The 22401-nt window shown below is 38.9% G+C and overlaps 1 protein-coding gene across 1 annotated transcript in view; it reads right to left on the bottom strand.

The window, feature by feature from the left end:
* Positions 1-22401, bottom strand: part of LOC150080439 (centrosomal protein of 290 kDa-like) — a 124466-nt gene that overhangs the window by 10757 nt on the left and 91308 nt on the right. Inside the window, exons 7-8 of the mRNA XM_090380693.1 lie at positions 21213-21386; positions 4368-4475 (exon numbers count right to left, since the gene is read on the bottom strand). Of these exons, the coding sequence (XP_090236819.1) occupies positions 4368-4475; positions 21213-21386 (282 nt within the window). The remainder of the gene's footprint in view (positions 1-4367; positions 4476-21212; positions 21387-22401) is intronic.

The following is a 22401-nucleotide window of genomic DNA, read 5'->3' as shown; positions in this document are numbered from 1 at the left end:
ATTCATTCCATTCTTCGCTGTGTAATTCTCAGCTTATCTTCCATTTTTTTGGTGAGTGCCCAAGTTTCACTTCCATAAGTCATGGTGGGGAGTATACATTGGTTCATTATTTTACGTTTCAGACAAAGTGAGATATTGCTCCTCAGTATGTGACTATATTTCCTGAATGCTATCCATCCAAAATTTATTCTTCTCTTGACTTCCAGCCATTTATCATTATTACAGCTAATAACTTGTACCAGATAAGTATATGACTCCAGCTTTTCAATTACTGTTCCTTCAATCATTATGTCACTTTCTGTGGTATACTTGTTCATTACTTTTGTTTTAGCTATATTCATATTTAGTCCAAAATCCTTACTAACTCTGCATAACTAATTAAGATTTTCCTCTAATTCTTTGGGATTGTGGCATATGACCACAGTGTCATCTTTGGATTTCTTTTTACCTATAGGTTTCTTGGGCTTTATCACGTTCAGAAAGTTGTAATATTCCTCGTCAATATCTTGGTCCTGAGCAGTCTGCAGAAGCTCAAACTTGTTCTTAAGTTCCAGCACATACTGCTTTTTCTCCTCTTCTGTTGTCTCAAAGATCGTATTATTTACTTGAGTCAGTTTTTTTCTTTCTTTTCTTACATCTATATCGTGTGCATCTTACCATTCTGTGTTCACTTCCAACATTTACCTTGTTCAGGACGGTAACATCATTCACGATATATCTTCTGTTAGTGAGGATGAAATCGATTTCATTAGTTGTTAATCCATTTGGACTCTTCCATGTCCACTTTCTGTTCACCCTTTTTTTGAAAAAAGTGTTCATTACTGACATTCCTTGAGATTCTGCAAATTCCACAAGTCCTTCACCTCTTTCATTTCTTTCACCAATTCCAAAATTTCCTCTAGTTTCCCTTTCTGCACTGTCTTTTTGTCTTTTGTCTTTTTCCAACCTTAGCATTGAAGTCCCCCATAATGATAGTGTAGTGGGTTTTCTGCTCATCTAGAAGACTCTCAATTTTGGTGTACGAAATGTATATCGAAATTGAGAGTCTTCTAGTTGAAGAAATTGATTTTTTCAACATCTTCATCATCATGACTCAATGTTGGTGTATAAATCATTATAACCTTTAGCTTGTACCTCTTAGAAATCCTGAGTCTTGACACTGCTAGTGATGTACTTTTGAATTCCAAAATGGTTTTCATATCTTTATGGACCAGAAAGCCAACTCCACCTTCGCTCCTTTCACTGTTTCCATTGGTGTACAGCAGATTTCCACTTGATAAACTTTATAAGTGATTCATTTCTTCTTGTTTAAGCCAAACCGATGATATTCCAATTCACGTTTTCTAATTCCTTTTCCAGCTCTAATATCCTGTTTTCACCGATAAGCGATCTTACGTTGTAACAGGCCAAGTTCATTTTACGTGCATGGCAGCCTGGTTGTACCCAGAGATTCTTAGCACCCTCTGCTTCCACTCTGATCCTCTCACTGCCGTAAGAGGGAGAGTGAAAGCCACTGGGGACTGAGAGCCATTTGTTTCATTGTGCTGGAGGGTTTGGTCTTTTCCTCTTCATGCTGACCAGGCGTCTTGAAGAGAACCACTCTACACGTTCGTTGCCACCTAAGTGATGTAATAGGGCTTACCATCGAGAAGGTGTGCATGAGTGGATTTTAGGGAGGCAGGGCAACAAGACTTCTCCTGAATTTGTAATAGAAAGATATTGGATCCATCAGTGTTTTAGATTGAGTGTCTGATAACGCACAGAATACCTGTTCTCCTCTAAGCCCCTTTTCATTTACTAAATGTAAATAAAATATTTGTGGTGCTATCACTTCTTTTTGCTACTCACTAATATCTTTTCCATACTACATCTCTTTTGGTGGAAACCCTTGCTTTTACAGTCATAGCTGAATTACAGTCATAGCCTTTACTAATACTAATGCCAATAACCATAAATTTCAATCTTTTAATCTGAATTTTTTCTTTTTATTTCAATATTCACATTGAAAAATGACAGAATGTGTAAAATAAGTAAAGTAATTGCAGCCTGTCCTGTCTTGTCTGTGAGAAATCATTTGTTAACATTTCCCACGCTCTCTTCTTGCAGTGCAGTAATGAAATGAACATCGGCTAGAAGTTCATTTCATTAGTTAGAATGTATGTTCATTGGTATAGCTCAAAGAAAGGGGATAGCTTTGCCAATTACAGATAAAATTAGGATTTTGCAAGCTGTAGATAATGGTGTACATTCTAAGACTGACATCGCCAAACTGTTTGGCATTCCTAAGACTACTCTGTTCACTATTCTAAAAGATCGGAAAAAGATTGAAAGTTTAGAGAAATCTGCTGCTCCAGGTAAGATTCGAGCATGAAAGGTGAAGTATCCAGATCTTGAAAGGCACTTTTCGAATGGCTAATGATGATGCATGCAAAAAAATGTTCCCCTAGATGGTAATCCTTCACTAAGGCTGAATTGTATGTGCATCGATTGGATATTGAAGATTTTTAAGTTCAGATGGATGGTTCCACAAATTTAAGACTCATCATGGCCTGTCTTTCAAAAAAGTGTGTGGCGAAAGTGCAGCCGTGGTGGATATTGATGCTACAAAGGAATGGAAGGAAAATCATATAAAAAATGTTTTGCTGACAGATGACCACAATGACATTTTCAATGCCTTGAAATTGGACTTTTTTTTTTTTTTAATTGCTACTGAATAAAACACATTTAAAGGTGAGCAAACTAAAAGGCATCACAAATCTACAAAGAAAGGATCAGAGACTTAGACTGCAGGATGTGAGAAGAATAGAAAAATTTTGCTGTTTGTGGATAACTTCACCCCTCATTGTCAAGTAAACAAAATATGTGCAGTTACTGTCGAGTACCTAACACCAAATATGACATCACTTCTTCAGTCACTTGATCAAGCTGTAATCCAGTGTTTTAAGAAAAATTACGAAGAATGTTATTAAACAAAATTGTGCTATGTCTTGAAAGCAAAATTCAATGTGAAATTGACACCCTGCAGGCAATGTGTTTATGTTTCAGTATGGGATGAAATTGATGAAAAAGTGATCGCCAACTGCTTTAAACAGGCTAGATTTACTGCCTTGAATGTGTGAAGTTTCGCATGCTTCTTCCTATATTAATTGCAAAGAACAGTCTGATAATAAGGAAGAAATATTTGAGCATGTGCATCATCACCTAAACTTACAGAAAAACTTACGCTTTAAAGATTACGCAGAAGTGGATGCAGATATTGATATGCTGGTTGTTGGATGGTTTGGATTTTATTGGTTCAGGATATGCATGAATGAAGAGGAGCTCATTGCAGACATAATGGAATCTTCTGAAATTTGTAGTGATGAAGATGAGGAACCTACTTTGGTTGAACAAGAAGTTTCGGTGAAAGATGCTCATGAAGGATTAGAACTTATACATTGATTTTTTTCAAATGCAGCCTAACTGTGAAAGTGAAATAACTGCTGTCGCACTTTCATAATTCTCTTTAAAAACATGCTCTGCCATTGAAGCAGCATAATTTATTTTAAAGTATGAAACAATTCTCTTATTAGATCTTGATAGATATGTAGCTTATGTAGTGAAATTTGCAATTTAATTGTAACCTTACTGCATTCTACAATCAAAGCAAAAATTTACAATCATAATTTCCTTGTTTAATACTGTAATATATATTATAAATAAGATTATACTATATTTTTGAGAGAATTACATTACATGTTCAAGCTTTTACTTATTTTGTTGCTGATTTTATAAACGATCGATATAACGTCCCTCCGATCTAACAACTGTTTTTCTCATTCCCCTATGCGGTCATTATATAGAGCTTCAACTGTATTGCATTAATAAAAAGTAGCGAATTTTGTTTTGTTTTTTTAATTCTGATTTGATTTTTGACAATAATTTCACTCTGATGTTGGGCAATCAAGTCAAAACAGGAAATAACATTTAAAAGCATTATGTAAGAGGTTTTCATTTTTACAAATTCTCAAAATTCCACAAAGACACAGAACATATCTGACTCTCATAGATATGTTCTGCAAACTTATACACCCAAAAGGGTTAAAGTAGGTATGACAAAATGATAGTTAATGGCTGGGATTTGTACACATGTATGTGTAAAAATTTTATACAGTAAAATCCCAGCCATATTCTTTTCGACTTGTTTAAATATGTTATTTGAATCTTGCAAATATGTTATTTGCCAAAAATTTCTTATTAGAGCTTTCTTTCTACTTGATATATCTGTGACTTGGTTATAATCATGTTTGCTTTTTTATAAAATAAACTGTAATTTCATAACTGACAAGACCAAAATAATTCAGAGCTACTTTTATTTAGCTCACTACCTTGATGCTATGTTCTGTTATTTTATAATCCTCTTTTCCTTGATGACTGCTGGATTGTAACTTCCATGAAGGGATATGTTTCCTAAGTCTTGCAGTTAACTCATGTACCTGTTCAATAACAAAACCAAACAAAAATCACTCAGCATTACAAATCAGTTGATATCAATTATTTATATAACAAAACATAAAATATCTCTTTCTGACAGGCAGTTAAGATGATACAGACATTTAACAAAATTGCAGCATATTTCACTCTATTTATGCCTTAAAATTAATTGAATCAAGAAAGTTTTTTTTTTTTTTATGAGAACCCCAAACAGAAGAGGTATTAGAACCTATAGTACTTAGTACCGTGCTTGGGTTGGAGGTTGAGAAGACGAAAGAAGATATTTGTTGATATTGGACTTGAACTTCTGTAGATTGTAATTTTTAGGAAATACGTATGAAGGAAGGTTGTTCCAGAAAACGGCAGTTGAATGAATAAATGAGGAAGATGAAAAGTTGGTTCTGTGGGTTTGTAGTTGGACAGTAAATGGATGTTGGCTGGTGACAGCACGTGTTCGGACTGTTTTGAAAGAGAGAGCGGGAATTATAGAAGCCAATTCAGAAGAACAGTGCCCATGGAAGTATCTGTAGAAGAGGCATGCAGCAGAAACAGTGCATCTATGACAAAGCGAGTGGAGAGACTCTGTTAGAGATGAATCATTAATTAGCCTAACTGCCCTCTTCTGAATGGAATCAAGAAGCCTGAGAGAGATTTTGGGGGCACCACCCCAGATGTGGGAACAATATTCCATGGCAGGGCGGATTTGCGATTTATACAGAGTGAGCAGCTGTTTGGAAGAAAAGTAACGCCGAGAGCGAAAGAGAAAACCAAGTTTTTTAGATGCAGAGGAAGCAATATTTGTAATGTGCTTGTGCCAAGAGAGATTAGAAGTCAGGGTAATCCCCAAAAGAGATATATCATTTTGCCTAGAAATCGGAGTGTCACTAAAGATAACCATAGGAGCAGAAGAATCCTTTTTGCGAGAAATAAGACAAGATTGAGTTTTAGAAGGGTTGAAATCAACTAAGTTGTCTTTGCCCCACTGGAGAATTACCTGAAGATCAGCATTTAAGGAATTGGCAGCAGATTTTCGAGAACTTGAAGCTGATTGAGCTGGACAAGGTTTCTCAAAATGGAAAGTTGAATGCAATGTGCTATCATCGGCAAAACTATGGATAGGATTTCCAGTCAATGGAAGAAGGTCATTGATATACAAGAGGAAAAGAGTGGGGGAAAGAACTGAACCTTGGGGAACACCGGCATTAGTGGAGAAGTTAGAAGACAGAGAGCCATCTACCATCACCCTCAGTGAGCGATCAGAGAGAAAACTGGATAACCAATTACTAAAAACAGTTGGCAAACCATAAGATGGAAGCTTGTTTAGAAGACCTTTATGCCAAACATGATCGAAAGCCTTTGAGATGTCAAGAGCAACTACTTGTGTTTCAGCGAACCTTTCCATTGAATTAGTCCATAAATGGGGAACATAAGCCAGAATATCACCAGTGGATCGACACTGACGGAATCCATACTGGCGATCGTTGATCAGACGGAAGGTTTCTAGGTAGTTTAAGAGTTGGCGGTTAATTGATTTCTCCATTACTTTAGAAAGAGTAGAAGTAATTGCAGTGGGACGATAATTGGATAGGAGGGATTTGTCACCCTTTTTAGGAACTGGCTGGATATGAGCAAATTTCCAAACAGAAGGAAAAACACCTTTGGAATAAGAAAGTGAAAAAAGGCGGCAAAGAATAGGAGTAAGTTCAGGAGCACAGGTTTTGAGAACAAGTGGAGAAATACCATCGGGACCTGGAGCTTTCTTAGCATCAAGATTCGTCAAAATCCTTCTGATATCCTTTTGACGGAAGACCAAAGGAGGCATTGAGTGGAGCGTGTTAGGAATGGTGGGAGGTGTTTTACCAAGATCATTAATACATGAGCTCGAAGAAAAATGGGATGCTAGCAGGTCAGCTTTATCCTTGGCTGAAGTGACAACAGAACCATCTGGTTTGGACAGAGGTGGGAGCAGAGATGGGCAAAAGTTGCGGCCAATGGCTTTGGCAAGAGACCAGAATGCTCGGCTACCATTAGGGCAAGAAGCAAGTTTTCTACTCTTAGCCTGTTCAAACTCTAGTTTGGACTGATTAATAACTGCTTTACAATTGTTGCGAGCTTTGGTGTAGGCAGAAAATGAAACTGAAGAATTAGAAACAATCCAATTACAATATGCAACATTCTTCTCTTGGACAGCCTTAGCACATTTATTGGAAAACCAAGGTTTAGATAAAGGACGAGATTTTAAAGTGGAGTGTGGGATAAAGGATTCCATTCGTGCAAGAATAATTTCACTGAAACGATCTGAGCAAATGTTGACATCAGAAGTTTTGAAACAGTAATCAGACCAAGGAAAGGAAGAAAAGAAGTCTCGCAGGTCATCCCATTTTGCATTCTTGTAATGCCAAACAATACGAGGTTGGGAATAGCCATGAGATAAAGGTTCCATTGGAGAAGAGACAATCACCAAGTTGTGATCTGAAGTGCCTAAAGGACCTCTCACTTCAACCTTGTACTTAGAAGGGTTGTTTGTGAGAAAAATATCAAGCGTATTGGCTGTATGATTAGGATTGTCCGGTATTCTTGTAGGTAAATGAACAATCTGTGCTAGGTCATTAGTAATTGCAAAAGCCTCAGCTTCTCGACCTGCTGGGTTGGTGTGACTAGAAAACGGAAGCCAGCTGGAGTTGTGAACGTTAAAATCACCAAGGAAAATTACCTCACTGTTAGGAAAGTTGGACTGGAGAAAGTCAAGTTGCAAAGAGAGGAAGTCAAAGAGCTCCAAGTGATTAGTGGAGTTGGGAGAACGGTAGAGACAACAGATGAATTTTACACAATGAGGTAGAGAGATTTTAAGCTAGAGAAGATCAAAGAGAGGAGATTCCAAATTGCCAAGTCTCTGACAGGGAATATCAGAACGGACATATGCACAAGTACCACCTTTGAGGCGAAAGGAATCATACAGCAAATAATTTGGACATCTCAGATGAGCAGTAGTTGAATCAACCGATAACTGAGATTCAGTCAGAAAAAGTACATGGGGTTTGGAAGACTGCAAGTGGAAATGGACATCGTTGAGATTGGAATTGAGACCACGTATATTTGTGAAATGAATTAGGAAGTCCTTGGGAGGTTTAGATCTTTTCGCAGATAAGCTTGCTCTATTATTTTGACAATTCATGGTGTATTGAATAGTAAGAAAAAGTGGGTGGGACATGCTGTTTGAAGTAATGAAATTTTTGGATATGGCGTACATGTGGTAAGAATATACCCAGATCCTTGACATAACGTGGCCTCGACTATGCTCCCCGCATACTCACTACTCGGACTCCCTCCAGTCACTATCTGGCAGAGTAGAGGTAGCAAGATTATACACTAGCTGATCCGGAAGCCTCCTAGAGAGTTACCAATAGGTTTGGTCCGGTGTACTATCTAGCGGCCGGCCTGCGAACACCGTTTTAGAGCTGTACCCTCGAAATGTAAGGAATATTGGATCTCGCCACGACATTCATCATAACCTCAAAAATCATCAATCATACTGCATGATGGAAGAGATAGGGAAGGGTTGGCCGGAACATAGCTCTAGAGACTAAACATGGGTTCCACCACTTCAAGCCTCCAATAAGCAAAGTGGTGGTATTTCACCGGTTGATGAGAGTCATCTACCACCTAGTACTGCCTGGTAACATAGAGGGGCGGTGTTCCTCCATGTGGTGTGGGCGCCACACCTCAACCCCTGCTTACGTTGATTCACACCTGGGTGGTCACCCACCATGTACTTGTGCATGAAGGTTATACCCAGGATTACTAACAGTCCCACCATCGTGAAGGTGCAAGCAGAGGATTTGGCTGTCATAGACCGTCCGGACTTCGCCGAAATTGGGTCCACTTGACTTGAGTGTCACCCGAATATCAGTTCCATCAGCGTTTTAGACTCCCAGGTAGCAAGAACAGCTTGTCTGGCATATCTGAGAGAATGTCTGTGACAACCTCAAGGACCATGATAGAGTTAATCTAAGTTAATCTTAGATAAATTAACTTATTCGAAGTTCATTTATAAAATATGTTTTTGGCCTATTCAATAGTGATAATTACTAAAAAATAATGATGACATAAATACACACACAAAAAACCGCTCACAAATATCTATAAACGCATAGGACCTAGAGGAGTAATAAATTATGGATATATACTATCCTACCTTCGTAGCCGAATGGTCAGGATCGGGAGTGCAGTAGCACACGCTCTTTGAGTAGACCGGGGTTCAAGCCCCTGACTGCTGAATACGGTCGATCTGCCAACCCGCACTGGGCCAGCGTGGCAGATTATGGTCCATTTCCCTCAGCATGAATTGTTGAGGAGACTTCCATCCTGCAGTGGGTTGATAATGGTTGCACTTTAACTTTACTATCCTACCAAAAGTTATGGGACTCCCCTCTGCTTTCAGGAAATTATCACTATGAAATATGTAAATATTTTGGCTCATAAAGGCAATAAGTAGTTAGCCTGGAATTCATATCAAAATTTTTTTGAATTTTGATATAAAAAATATTTTCCCCATGACATCCTGTGAGTGTGTCATTGAAAAAAATGTCTATTTTCTATTGCTCAGAAATGAAGCATTCCAAGTTAACGATGCAATAAATGAAAGTCAAGAGGTGATGCCTAGCCCAAAAAATGAATAGGTTAAGCTTGAAACATGGACTGACAGGAGATGATGCACCCTGAGATGGCTAGTTACCTCATCTCACAATCAGACCTTAGGGAATGTGAATTTGTACACTCATGCCTAAAAGTTTACAATCACATTTCATTTTCCATAATTTTCAAAGTTTTTATTAAAATAGGACCAACTTCTTTACCAATTTTTATTAAAATATTTTCTATTACAGGAACTCACTGACTTACATAAGGGTTGCGTTCCATGGAATGCTACGTAAGTTGGATTTTACATATGTTGGAATTTACCTAAATAAGCATCTAGGGAAATTCCGCACTGGAACTATGTGTGCTGAATTTGATAGAAGCAAAAAAGAAATGTTCGACGAACATGTAAATAGAATTATTCAATTTTTTTATCTCATGTGTAGAAAAAATTACAAAAATTTAAAAATTATAAAATTACAAAAAGAGAAGACACAGGCATAACGTCAGGAAGTTTTACCTTTCAAGCATCGTTGCCAGAATTAACTCTCCAGCTGATAAGCACGCCGCTGCGGAAGTTGAGGGCTGTGGAGATTTAGAAGGGATTTTTTCCAACATATCACAAATTTTCTCTGCATCTGCAGAATCAGCACTGGCAACTTCGCCACATACTTTAATGTTTTGGAAACCAACGCAATGCTTGAACCTATTAAATCACCCACTGCTTGCCATGAACTTGGCTTGGGTTTCGCTGTACAGTAATACCCCGACTTACGCTACCCCGACTTACGCGAACTCGGAGTTACGCGGTTCTTGATTTTTTCGTTTGGCAACGCTGCCGCCCACTATCTTCAAGGTCGTTTTTCATATGTTATCGATATACGGTGCAACGGCGTAGAATGAGAGCGAAAGTTGAACAAAATTCAACTTTGCTGCTTTTATGTTTTTTATATCAGTGAAGGGGAAACACATTTCACCATAATAACGTAAAAACCAACACAATTCCAGCTATCGGTATAATCGCAAATGCAATTAGATCGAGTTTACTACCAGTTTATAACAGATTTCACTAGCAGAAACGCAACTGGATTTTTATTGTTTTATGGGAGTAACCCCTAGAAATGTGTGGTGTTAATAGTGTATCTCTGCCTTTATGGTGTTGTTTATTCAGTTGCTACATGCGGGCAGCTTTGTTTATGTGTATCAAGCGTGCCTCCTCATTTTGTAATTGCGCTTTATTCCCTAAAAATGAATAAAATACTTAATTAAAAGGTGTGAAAAGGAAGCGTCCTGGTGAAGACACTGCAGATTCAGAGAGAAAAAGAAAAGCAATTATCGATAAACAGAGGCGGACTGGGTCAAAAATTCTTACCCGGGAAAATTTATAGTGGCCTCATACTATGGTTTATGGCCAAAATCACACTGGCCCACCGGGGTTACACTGGCCCCGGTAAGGCTTATGGCCAGTCCGCCTCTGTCGATAGAGAAAAAATATGAAATTGTGAAACGCTTTGAGCGAAATGAAAGACCATGTGATATTGCACGTGCTACAGACCTAAATGAAGCAACGGCGAAAAGCACATGACAATTGCAAACTTGACAGGTTGAAAATTGAAAAGGGCTCAATTGTAAAGGGCTTAAAAATTTTAGAAAACATAGACTCCAACGAAGAACGCGTTATAGCTACAAAGCAAGGAATAAAAAAATTATTAGCTTGCTACGAAGAAATTCTGCGTGAAAAAAAAGAAGGCGCGTCAGACGAATTTGTTAGATTTTATGAAGCCATCGACATCGAAATAACTTTTTAACGTAAGTCATTTGTTTTTTTAATACATATTTTGTATTAAACTGTATAAAGAACTGCAATTTTATTAATATTTTTCTTCTAAACTAGTGTTTTTGTTAGTCCCTGGTCCCAATTAAGCAAAATTTATACGTATTTATATGCAAAGTTGTACCCCGACTTACGCGAATTCGACTTACGCGATTTTCGTCGGACCCACCTATCGCATAACTTCGGGGTATTACTGTACTTATCATAAATCTTCATAAATACTTCTTGCTTTTGCTTGAATGGCCTTTGGACTCAGGGGCACTCTCTTCTGAATCTGATTTTCCATCCATATTATTAATAGTTTTTTCATCTTCAATATAGTACCTGAATGCTGTTTTGTGATCACTGTTGGGGCAGACTGGCTCCAGTGTGAAATACATTGATCCTTTAGCATGTTCTTTTATATACGCACTGTCCCTTAAAATAGTATTCACTGTTGAAACAGCAAGACCTAATTGCTTGCAATAGATGACAAACTTTGTCTTGCTTAATTTGTTAAAAGGAGAGACTGCTTCTACAGGGATGGGATACACTTTAATAGAAAGGGTGCAAGAATGTTTGCTGATGCTATCGAGGTAGTGTAAGGTGGGTCGGAAAACTGCTAGATTGGGGGGGGATACAAGGACAAAAAGATTAACAGTAGCCACTGTCAGAGGTGAAAGTGATTCTTGCACTGCTTCTATTGGAATGAGCAGCAGCTTGGAAAATAAGATGCAGGATATTTCAGAGACTGCAGGGAGTCATTGGGGTACAAGTAAACACATGGGTTGTGTTAGGGTAGCTAAGAAAAAGAACAGGTGCATGTATACTTGCATGTACACCAATGCTATGAGTTTGGTAAATAAATTTGATGAATTTGAGGTATTGCTCAAAGCATCAAAGGCAGATATTGTTGGGATATCAGAGACGTGGTGTCACACAGATATAAGGGATGCAGAACTGGAATTTGGGGAGTACAAAGTCTACAGAAAGGATAGACAGGATAGGAAGGGAGGAGGGGTTATGCTATTAGTTAAGAAACACATAAAATCCAAGGAAGTGAAGCCAGTCGACATCGCTGGACAGTGCAGTGTCAAGTCAGTTTGGTGTGACATAAGCATTGGGAGATCAAAATTGAGAGTAGGAGTGTGCTATAGGCCTAATGACTCAGATGAGTATAATAAGAAACTGTACAGGGAAATAGAGTGGGCCAGTAAATCAGAGAGTCTTATAATGAGGGATTTTAATTTTCCAGATACTGACTGGAATTTGTGGATTGGTCACTCACACTAACAAGGCTTTTTTTGTGGATTTATTGGATGATTGTTTTCTAAATCAGCATGTTCGGGAGGCAACTAGAGGGAGCTTTTGGTTTGGTTTGGTTTGGTTTGGTTTTATTGGCGCATTAGCTACTAAGGCTATAATGCGCCAAGACCATGTCATTTATAAAAAAGTTTAAACTTTCAGTGACCTAATTCATTAGGTCACTATGTCCAAAGGTATAACAAATATATAAAGGAAAAGTGTAAATGTTAAATTCGATTAAAAATATTTATTGATTTTAAAAAGCTAAAAACAGCAGACACATTGTCATTGTCGGATAAAATCTGACTGAGTGTATACGGCTCAGTCAGATGATTAAAAGCAGTAAGACGGATATTTCTAAAATCTGGACAATCAATTAAAATGTGTCTCATGGATAAAACTGTGCCACATTTCTCGCACATAGGACAGTCATCTGCCCTCAGCAGAAAAGAATGTGTAAGATGACTGTGTCCTATGCGGAGACGAGTTAGAACAACTTCCTCCTTACGATTCCTGCGCAGACTCGACTGCCACGGTTCAATTACAGGCTTTATATGATGTAATTTATTCGCAGTCTGTCTATTCCACGAATCCTGCCATTGGGAATGTAACTTTTGATGTACTATTTGCCTGTAGTCTGTATAGGGGACTAACAGGCAGCAGTTATTATTGGGAATTGCTGATTTGGCTGCGGCGTCAGCCAAATCATTTCCCCTAATCCCAATGTGGCTCGGAATCCAGCAGAAGCGGATGTCATATTTGCTTTCATGGAGAACGTGAATCTTCTGCTGAATGCTAGACAGAACTGGATGAGGATTATACCTCACAGATATTAATGCCTGTAACACACTGAGAGCGTCGGAATATAAAATGAACCGTTGGTATTGGCATTCACTAATATGATCCAAGGCTAACTCAATAGCATGCAGCTCTGCAGTAAAGATACTGCATTCAGAGGGAATCTGCTCCGATGTAGTGCTGTCTGTAAAGACAGCAGCAGATCCCACGTATGATTCCGACTTCGAACCGTCTGTGTAGACTGGCGCGAAGTCGGGATGTTCAGCTCGGTGTGCTGAATAAAGCTGCAGGTAGACCGATGATGGAGTGTCCGACTTCCCCCAATTTCTAAGGGACAAGTCACAAGCAGGGAAATGAGCATGCCAGGGTGGAAAGGGTTGCTTTGGTGTTTGGGCAACCTTGTCTACCTTCATATTAAGTTCTTTAAGTAGCTCTTGGAGACGAATACCAAAAGGACGATTGGCAGTCTTACGGGTGTTGTACAAGTTTTCCCATCGTGGCTCAAAAACGAATGGCCACGTAGGATGGTCTGGCAGGGATTTCAGTTTTAAGGCGTACTTTAGAGACAACTGCTTACGACGAAGCGATAACGGTGGTTCGTTTGCTTCGACGTATAAGCTCTGGACAGGAGATGTTCGAAATGCTCCAGTAGCGATACGTAGAGCCTGATGATGGACAGGGTCCAGCCATCGAAGGGCACTGTCTCTGGCTGAAGTATATACTTGGGACCCATAATTTAATTTGGATCGCACAAGTGCACGGTAAAGCCGTAGCAGGGTGCATCGGTCTGCACCCCAAGATAAAGAGGAGAGCGAGCGGAGCATAGTAAGGCCTCTTGTGCACTTGGTGCGGACTTGACGAATATGATCCAAGAAGGTCAGTTTTTTATCGAATATGAGTCCCAAGAATTTTGTATTCGCTGCTACTGGAATAGCATTTTGTCCGAGCCTTAATTCAGGTTCAGGATGATGATTACGCTTGCGACAAAAGTGTACGCAAACGGTCTTCTCCGGCGAGAACCTGAAGCCATTAGCAAGTGCCCAGGAATTCAGATTATCAATGGCTTTCTGCAGTTGTCTTTCAATAACCCTCATGTTGCACGACTGGCAAAAAATGCTAAAGTCATCAACATAGAGGGCACTGTTTACAGTTGGAGGAAGTTGTTCTGTGATGGAATTTATTTTGATGGCAAAAAGCGTGACACTTAATACTGATCCTTGTGGTACTCCCTCCTCTTGGCCAAAGGAGCGAGAGAGTGAGGATCCCACACGAACTTGGAACGATCGTTTGGCGAGAAAGTTTTGAATAAAAAAGGGGAGATGCCCTCTAAGGCCTAGGTTATATAAATCTTTTAAAATGCCAAATCTCCAAGTTGTGTCATACGCTTACTAGAGGGAGCAATACTCTTGATTTGATTATCAGTAGTGATTCTTCATGCATTAAGAATCTGCAGATACAGGAACCACTAGATGTCAGTGATCACAGTGTGCTGAAGTGGGATTTACTCAAGGAGGTAACTACCATCAGGGGTAAAGGGAAGGGTTATTACTTTCGTAAAGGCGACTACGATGGTCTGAGACAGTATTTAAATTCTATACAGTGGGACCAACTGATGATGTTACCAACAGCAAACTCAAAATGGGAAGCATTCAAAGAACTTATCTTGGAAACTACTAGGCTTTACATACCAACTAAGGAATATTGTTCAATGTTCAGGCCTAAATGGATGTCAGATGAACTAATGAGACATATGGCAGAGAAGAAAAATGCATGGGATACATATAAATTAACATGTGACACAGAAGCCTATGATAGATACAAGTTGATCTGTAACCAAGTTACAAAGGAGGTTAGGTAGGCGAAGGCAGATTATGAGAAATTTTTGGCAAGGGATGCAAAGAAAAAAAAAAGGGAGTTCTTTACTTATGTGGACTCTAGAAGGAAGGGGATGAATCAGATTGGTCCACTTGATGTCGATGCTTCGACTGTTGATGATCCTGCTCAAGTAGCTAACAAACTAAATGAATATTTTGCAATGAATGATCCTGCTCAGGAGGCTGACAGACTGAATCAATATTTTGCATCTACATTCACACATGAGGAGTTATTCAGGAAGGGGAATGCCATAGATGAAGTAAACACTGGCAGTGAGCTAGATGATCTTGTAATAATTGAGAGTAAAATGGAGGAGAAATTGTTGAAGATAAATACAAGAAAGGCACCTGGGGTGGATGGGATCTATCCAGTTATATTAAAGGAGGCAGCAGAGGAAGTAAGCAATCTGTTAGCCATAATTATGAGAGCTTCCTTGGACTCAAGGAAGGCACCCACAGACTGGAGATGTGCAAATGTAACCCCAATTCACAAAGGAGGATCAAAGGTTGACACGAGTAATTATAGACCTGTGAGTTTAATTTCTGTTCCAGGAAAATTAATGGAAGCACTGGTTAAAGAAGCACTGCAGGATCATTTTGACAAGAATTCAGTTATAGCTCAGACACAGCATGGCTGACCAATTTGATTGGATACTATGATGTAGTCACAAAAGAATTGGATGCAGGGAATAACTTTGATATTATATATTTGGATCTTAGAAAGGCTTTTGATACTGTTGCACATGGAAGACTGCTGCACAAATTGGAGCAGTGTGGCATTGGTGGCAAATTGTTGCTATGGATAAAGGGATGGTTGAGTGGCAGAAGACAGAGAGTGGTAATTAATGGACACTGCTCATCGTGGACTAATGTTATTAGTGGAGTCCCTCAGGGTTCAGTGTTGGGTCCATTGTTGTTTTCTGTATTTATAAATAATATTGATGATGGTATGTCAAGCTTAATGTCCAATTTGCAGACGATACAAAGGTTGGAAAGGTTGTTAAGGGCACTACTGACGCTATGCTGCTGCAACAGGATCTGGAAAGGTTGAGCAGATGGGCTGAGAGGTGGCAAATGAAGTTTAACATTGACAAATGTAAAGTACTACATATGGGAAACAGCAACCCCAGAGCAATGTATCAACTCTGTGGTACTACACTGACAGTGGTAGAGAATGAAAAGGACCTGGGGGTAATTGTGCAGGCAGATATGAAGTTCTCTGAGCAGTGCAGATGGGCTGCAAGAGTAGTTCATGGTGTCTTATCAATGATATACAGGAATTTTTTCTAGCAGGGATAGGGAGGCGATTATTCCCTTGTATAAGGCAATCGTCAGGCCACACCTTGAGTATTGTATACAGGTCTTGAGGCCTCATTTCAAGAAGGATGTAGAGCTGCTGGAACGAGTACAGAAAGGGCAACAAGGTTAGTGAACGGAACGAAGGGTTGCTCTTACAAAGAAAGGCTTAAGTTTTGCAAATTACAGTGTCTGGAGACTAGGCACCGGCGAGGTGATCTGATAGAGGTGTACAAAGCCTTGAATGGTTTGAGCATGCTCAATGCTGATGGGATACTCCTCTTGCTCAGAATAATCACCTGAGAGGGCATAAATTCAAATTGAGGAAAGACAGATGTAGGATAGATGTGCGGAAATTCCCCTTTAGCCAGCGGGTAGTTGGTTGGTGGAAGAGACTTCCATCCGCTGTTGTGGAAGTTGATAGCCTAAATAAATTTAAGGCTCAGTTGGACAGGTATTTCGAACGAACGAAGGGGTGAAGTGGAAGGGTTTTTTTTTTTTTTTTTTTTTTTTTTTGGCTGATGCTGCATAAGCTTGCTTTCTTGCATCATATGCCTCTATTTGAAAAATAGAGTCATATGATGCAAGAAAGCATTAGTAGATGATTAGAAATTAGCATTAGTAGATGAGCAAAAATTTTGAAATATTTGGCTCCTTTACTAATGCTAATTCTAATCATCTTCATTTCTAAATCAATTTTGTTTCGTTTTGTTTCCTAGCAGTGCCAGCACTTGCACTTTCCGTTGGTCACTTTCCCTTCATGATTGTGATAAGTAAACAGAATGAAGAGAAGGTTTTGAAAATTTATTTATGTTTTTTATATGATTGAAGATTTCAGTGAAGGGGAACACATTTCACCATAATAATGCAATTTCACCATAAAAACCCACACAATTCCAGTGATTGGGATTATAAATGCAACAAGATCGAGTTTACTACCTTTTTATAATAGATTGTGCTAACAAAAAAGCCCAATAAACCGGAAAGTGCAAATTGTTTTTATTGTTTTATGGTAGTGACCTCCAGAAATTTGTTTTAGAAAAATATCACAAAGGCGTTCAAAATTGATTCTTATGATGGAACGTATGATAACGATAAAAGTTTAGTGCAATTTCCATTGTAAAAATGATAGAGAGATAAAGAGCTTAGTTATGTTTGTTATTTGGTTTTTAGGAGCATTAGCAACTAAGGCCATATTACTCCGGGATATGCGGTGGTCATTCCCCGACCTTTCCGCATCCTCCATATATGGTGGTGACGAGCCTAGTTATATAGCGAAATTTTCAACTTCCAAGATCGTGGAATGAATTACCAAAAAAAAAAAAAAAAAACTGTGTTATTGGGTTCACATTGCGACACTTTCAAGATACCTCCATTTATTCCTATAGGATGCAAAATACATACATTTCCACGATTTTTTTAAGTTTGCACCTGGTGGCAAACTTACATAGAGTCGAATATGCGTAATCAAGTATTACGTAAGTCGGGGAGTTTCTGTACATATAAAAATAAAAAAAAAAAACAAATAATATTTAAAGAATTTTTAGAATAGTCAAAAATACTCCAAAAAGTTGTAGATGATTCCTGAATGTGGTAGAATGTTGCAAATGATTCTAGAATATGTTAGAAAGTGGGAGTATTGTTTTGATATTATGGAAGATTGCAAGTGGAAGATTTTAGAGTGTTTTGCAATAATATAAATTGAGGAGTAGGAGCCATAACTTTAAAATTGAACTCCCATCATTAAGAAAGAGCATTTGTGTAAGTTTTATGTGTTTTGTGATAAGCATGGTAGGAAAATGTTGAAAAAATAAGTGCTATTATAACTGTGTATAAAGAAAGTTATTCCATAAGAAATATTGGCAAATAAACTTCATTTAAAAAGTACAAATTATGATTCAGCGAGACTGGCAGTTTTAAAGGACAAACCATGATCATAAGACCAGAAACACCAAATAAGACAACATTGATTTCTAAATGCAATTGATGACATACTACACTTGAAATCTGAACTGAGTTCAATAGGAACAGAGAAACTCCTAGGTCTACATCCACTGTGAAACTTCGTCTTAAACAAGCAGGACTTGACAGTCATGCAGCAGTCGAAAACTGCTATTAAAATTGGAAAATTGAAAGAAATGAATGGGCTAAAAGCTATCAACATTGGACAATTGAAGAGTGGAAAATGTTGATGGATGAATCCAAATTTGAAATTTTTGGCTCCAACTGTAGAGTTGATTAATTGAAGGAAAATAATGGTGCCACATTGTTTAGTGCCTATCGTCAAGCATGGTGCTAGTTCCATCATCATGATCTGAGGTTGCCTCTGTTTATCTGGAGTGGATGACATTGTCAGAATCAAAGGAATCTTAGGAAAAGAAGACTATAAAAACATCCTTGAACATAATTGCAATAGCCTGTGGAAGAAATTTCCACAAAGTCAAACAAGATAATGACCCAAAATATTATAACAGGATAATGACCCAAAGCACAGCTCTAAGCTGTTCAGGGACTTTCTAGCAAATAAAAAACAGGAGGGGTATTGCAAATTATGGTGTGACCACCCCAGTCTCTTGGCTTAAACCCAATAGGGCTTTTATGGGATCATCTAGACCATCAAGTCCATGATGTCTCTCCATCTTCACTAAATTTATGGGGAACCTTGCAGATCACAGAATAACGTTAGTGAAGACACTAATCACCAGAATGTCACATCTGTAAGGCAGTGATAAAATCTCATGGAGGATATTTTGATAAAAAATCCATATAGTTGTTAATATTAATCATTTAAATTTTTTTGCTGTGAGCCTTCCAATGATTAATAAAAAATCTTAAAATATTTTGAAGTGTATTTTTTTATATATATACAAAGGGTACTAGGAAAGTTTTGCAATACAGCTTTGTTTATTTAATTTTTTCAAAGTAATTTCCTCTACATTCAATACACCTCTCCATCCTCCGAAACCAATCTTTAAACCAGTTCTGCCAAGTTTCACTAGGGAGTAAAGCACACTCGTTGTCCCAAGCCCGTAGAAGGTCCTCATCACTGGAAAACCGCCTCCCTTTTAGCTTCATTTTCACATGCGGGAACAGTGCAAAGTCGCAGGGAGCAAGGTCTGGACTGTAGGGAGGGTGCTCGACAAGTTTCAGTCCTGTCGTGGTCAAATATTCGGTGCAGGCTTTGGCGCGGTGAGCTGAAGCATTTTCGTGATGGAGGTACCAGGTGTCCATTCTTGACTTTGGCTGCAGGTTCTTCATAGATCCAATGACTTTAGGCAGGCATTGTTCAGTATATCACTTAGCTGTGACTGTCTTCTGCGTGTCCAAAACGACACGTTCCACAATTCCACTCGATTTGAAAAATACAGCTATCATTTTCTTCTTTACAGATCGGGATTTTCTGACAATTACGGGTGTGTCGTCATCATCAAAGACCCAAACTTTGTTTTGAGCCTTGGTCGGCAGATCGTAATAGTACAGCCAAGTCTCGTCACCTGTCACGATGTTGTTCACATACCGAGATTGTCCCTTATCAAACTTTTTTAACATCTCCCGGCACCAAGTCACACGTCGTGTCATCTGCTCTTCAGTCAGTTGATGCGGCACCCAGAGAGAACAAAGTTTCTTCACGTGCAAATGATCTTGCAGAATCGAACGAATTGCTGGTGCATTTAGGCCCAAAGTATCCTCTATCTGTTGGTAGGTCACTCGCCTGTTTTCGTCAAGCATTTTCCTCACAGCAGTAACGTTTTCCTCCGTAACTGACGTTCGTGGCCTTCCTGGCCTCTCAGAATCCTCCAGAGTGAAATTTCCCCTTTGGAATTCTCTATACCACCTGATTATCGTTGTACGATGTGGACAATCATCATCTACAGCAAGAGTCATTTCTTCTAAGCACTGGTCTATGGTTAAACCACGCACGAAATTATACCGCAAAACTGTCCTTATCTCATTTCGTGACCACGATGCCATCGCAAGCACTTTACACTCTCACTACTAATGAATAACTGAGCCCATCGACTTGGTGCGGCGGCTACTATGCACGTATGAACATGTCTCAACATGGAGAAACAATCAGCTTCCTGTGATTCATTGTTGCGTCATATTGCAAAACTTTCCTAGTACCCTTTGTATATATATATTAAACCTTACATTGTCATTGTGATTCCAAACTGTTAGGCTGGAGCGTAGGCTGTGGGCAGCCATAAACTGTACATATTTCTATGCTTTTGAGAGCTATATTACATGAAATTTCATGGAAGGTTGAAGGTTTTCATAGAAGCTGCAACTCAAAAGTTTTAATAACAAAAATTTATATTGCCAGTTGGCATGTTGCAAGGCCTTGTGTGCAACCGGTTATAGTGAGTATTTTGGTAATTTGAAAGTCACTTTTATGATTATAAAGTGCAATAGTGAGAAATTCTTAAATCTGATATCTGAAAGGTGTTCTTTAATGGAAGATTTCTCCTAGTGGCCACAAAAATCATCTGCATTGGAAATAAAGCTGATAAGCTGGGCCACTTATGAGATATGAAGTTTGGATGCTATTTGATAGCTTATTTTTGTATTGAACAGTACAGAAACATGTATTGGCAGAATTTAAGTTTTCTACAGTACTGGAAATATTTTTGATAACCATTGTTAACAACAATTCTGGTAATAAGCTCTTTTTATTCTGAAAGTGTCTTGGAAACCCTAAAGATTTCCATGCAAAGGATCTCATAATGCTGTATGAGTATGAAAGAGCTTGTTGAAGCTATTTCATATTTGAGTTACTATTTGCAACAGCTACTTCATGATGATCTTTCTCAGTTAAAACCAGATAATCATCAATCCATGTTTATATAAAAAAAAAAAAGAGTTTGGTGTTATGAGTAGAGACTGAATCAGATTTAAAATAGTAACTATGAAATGTAATTTAAAGTTTACACTTTATAGTCAAATGTGACTGAACACGGAAAATTTAATCCAATCAATTTATATATCAAACAAGCACAAAACAAGGTAATAATTACCTCTTTTTCTAAATCTTTATTCTCAATGATTAATTTATCTTCTTTCACACATGATTCTTGGAGGAGAGTCTTAAGATCAGATACCAATTGTACCTGGAAACAATGGCATAATGGAAAAAAAACATAAGGAAACACATTATTACCAATATACATTTGTAAAAATGTCTTATTACACTGAGTGGACAGAAATCATTGGATACCTACCTAGTAATGGGTAGGCCCACCTTTTGCCCGGATAAGGGCAGTCACATGGTGAGGCACTGAGTTCATGAAAGCATTCCACAGGTATTTCCATCCATGCTTGCTGCACCATCTATAATTCCATCACATTCCTGAGTGGAGGATCCAAAGCTCGAATGGACCTTTCCACAGCATCCCAAAGATGCTCCACAGGGTTCGTGCCCAATGAATGGGGAGGCCATTCCACGGTGGTAAAATCTGCAGAAAGCTCTTTGAACCATGTTCTAGTGACCTGTGGGGAGGTGCATTGTCCCTCTGGAACAGTCCATTGCCCTGTGGGTGCACGATGACCATGAATGGATGCAGATGGTCTGCAAATATGGACACATAACCTGGACCATTCAGAGATGCATCTAGACGTACCAGAGGTCCCAACGTGTGCCAGTTGAACATGCCCCAGACATTACTGACTGTCCACCTGCCAGAACAGTTCCTTGTTGACATGACGGGTGCATAGCTTCGTGCAGCTTCCGCCAGATGTGCCCCCTCCTGTCCACTCGAAATATATGGATGGGACTCAATGGACCAGGAGACCCATCTCAAATCATCCAAAGTCCAGTGCCGATGTTCTTTCACCCAGTTGAAGTGTGAAGTCTGGTGTTAGCAATAGGACTCTGGTGGGTCGGCGGCTCTTATAACCTATTGCAGCTAATGATTGCCTGATGGTCATGGTGGAGAAGTTTCTGGCATCTCCCTCATTAAAGTCCGTGGTGATTTGTGCCACTGTCACTCTCCGGTTGGCTGAGACAATGCGAGACACGTCGCCAGCCATGTTCATCCCCCACCTTTCTCCACCCACAGCACTGTCCACAATGAGATAGATGTTATTCCAGAATTGGCATATTCCCAGTACACTCTTGATACTGTCAAATGGGGATAGTGCAATTTCTGTACCACTTCCACGACTGGGTGACGGATGTGTTGAGCACCCACTATCATCCCTCTTTCA

Source organism: Mastigoproctus giganteus, chromosome 9 (genome assembly GCF_048544385.1).
Source record: "Mastigoproctus giganteus isolate SK-2022 chromosome 9, ASM4854438v1, whole genome shotgun sequence".
In the NCBI taxonomy this organism is placed as follows: Eukaryota; Metazoa; Arthropoda; class Arachnida; order Uropygi; family Thelyphonidae; genus Mastigoproctus; species Mastigoproctus giganteus.
The sequence above is the reverse complement of the archived record's forward strand: the minus strand, read 5'-3'. Positions and strand labels throughout refer to the sequence as shown.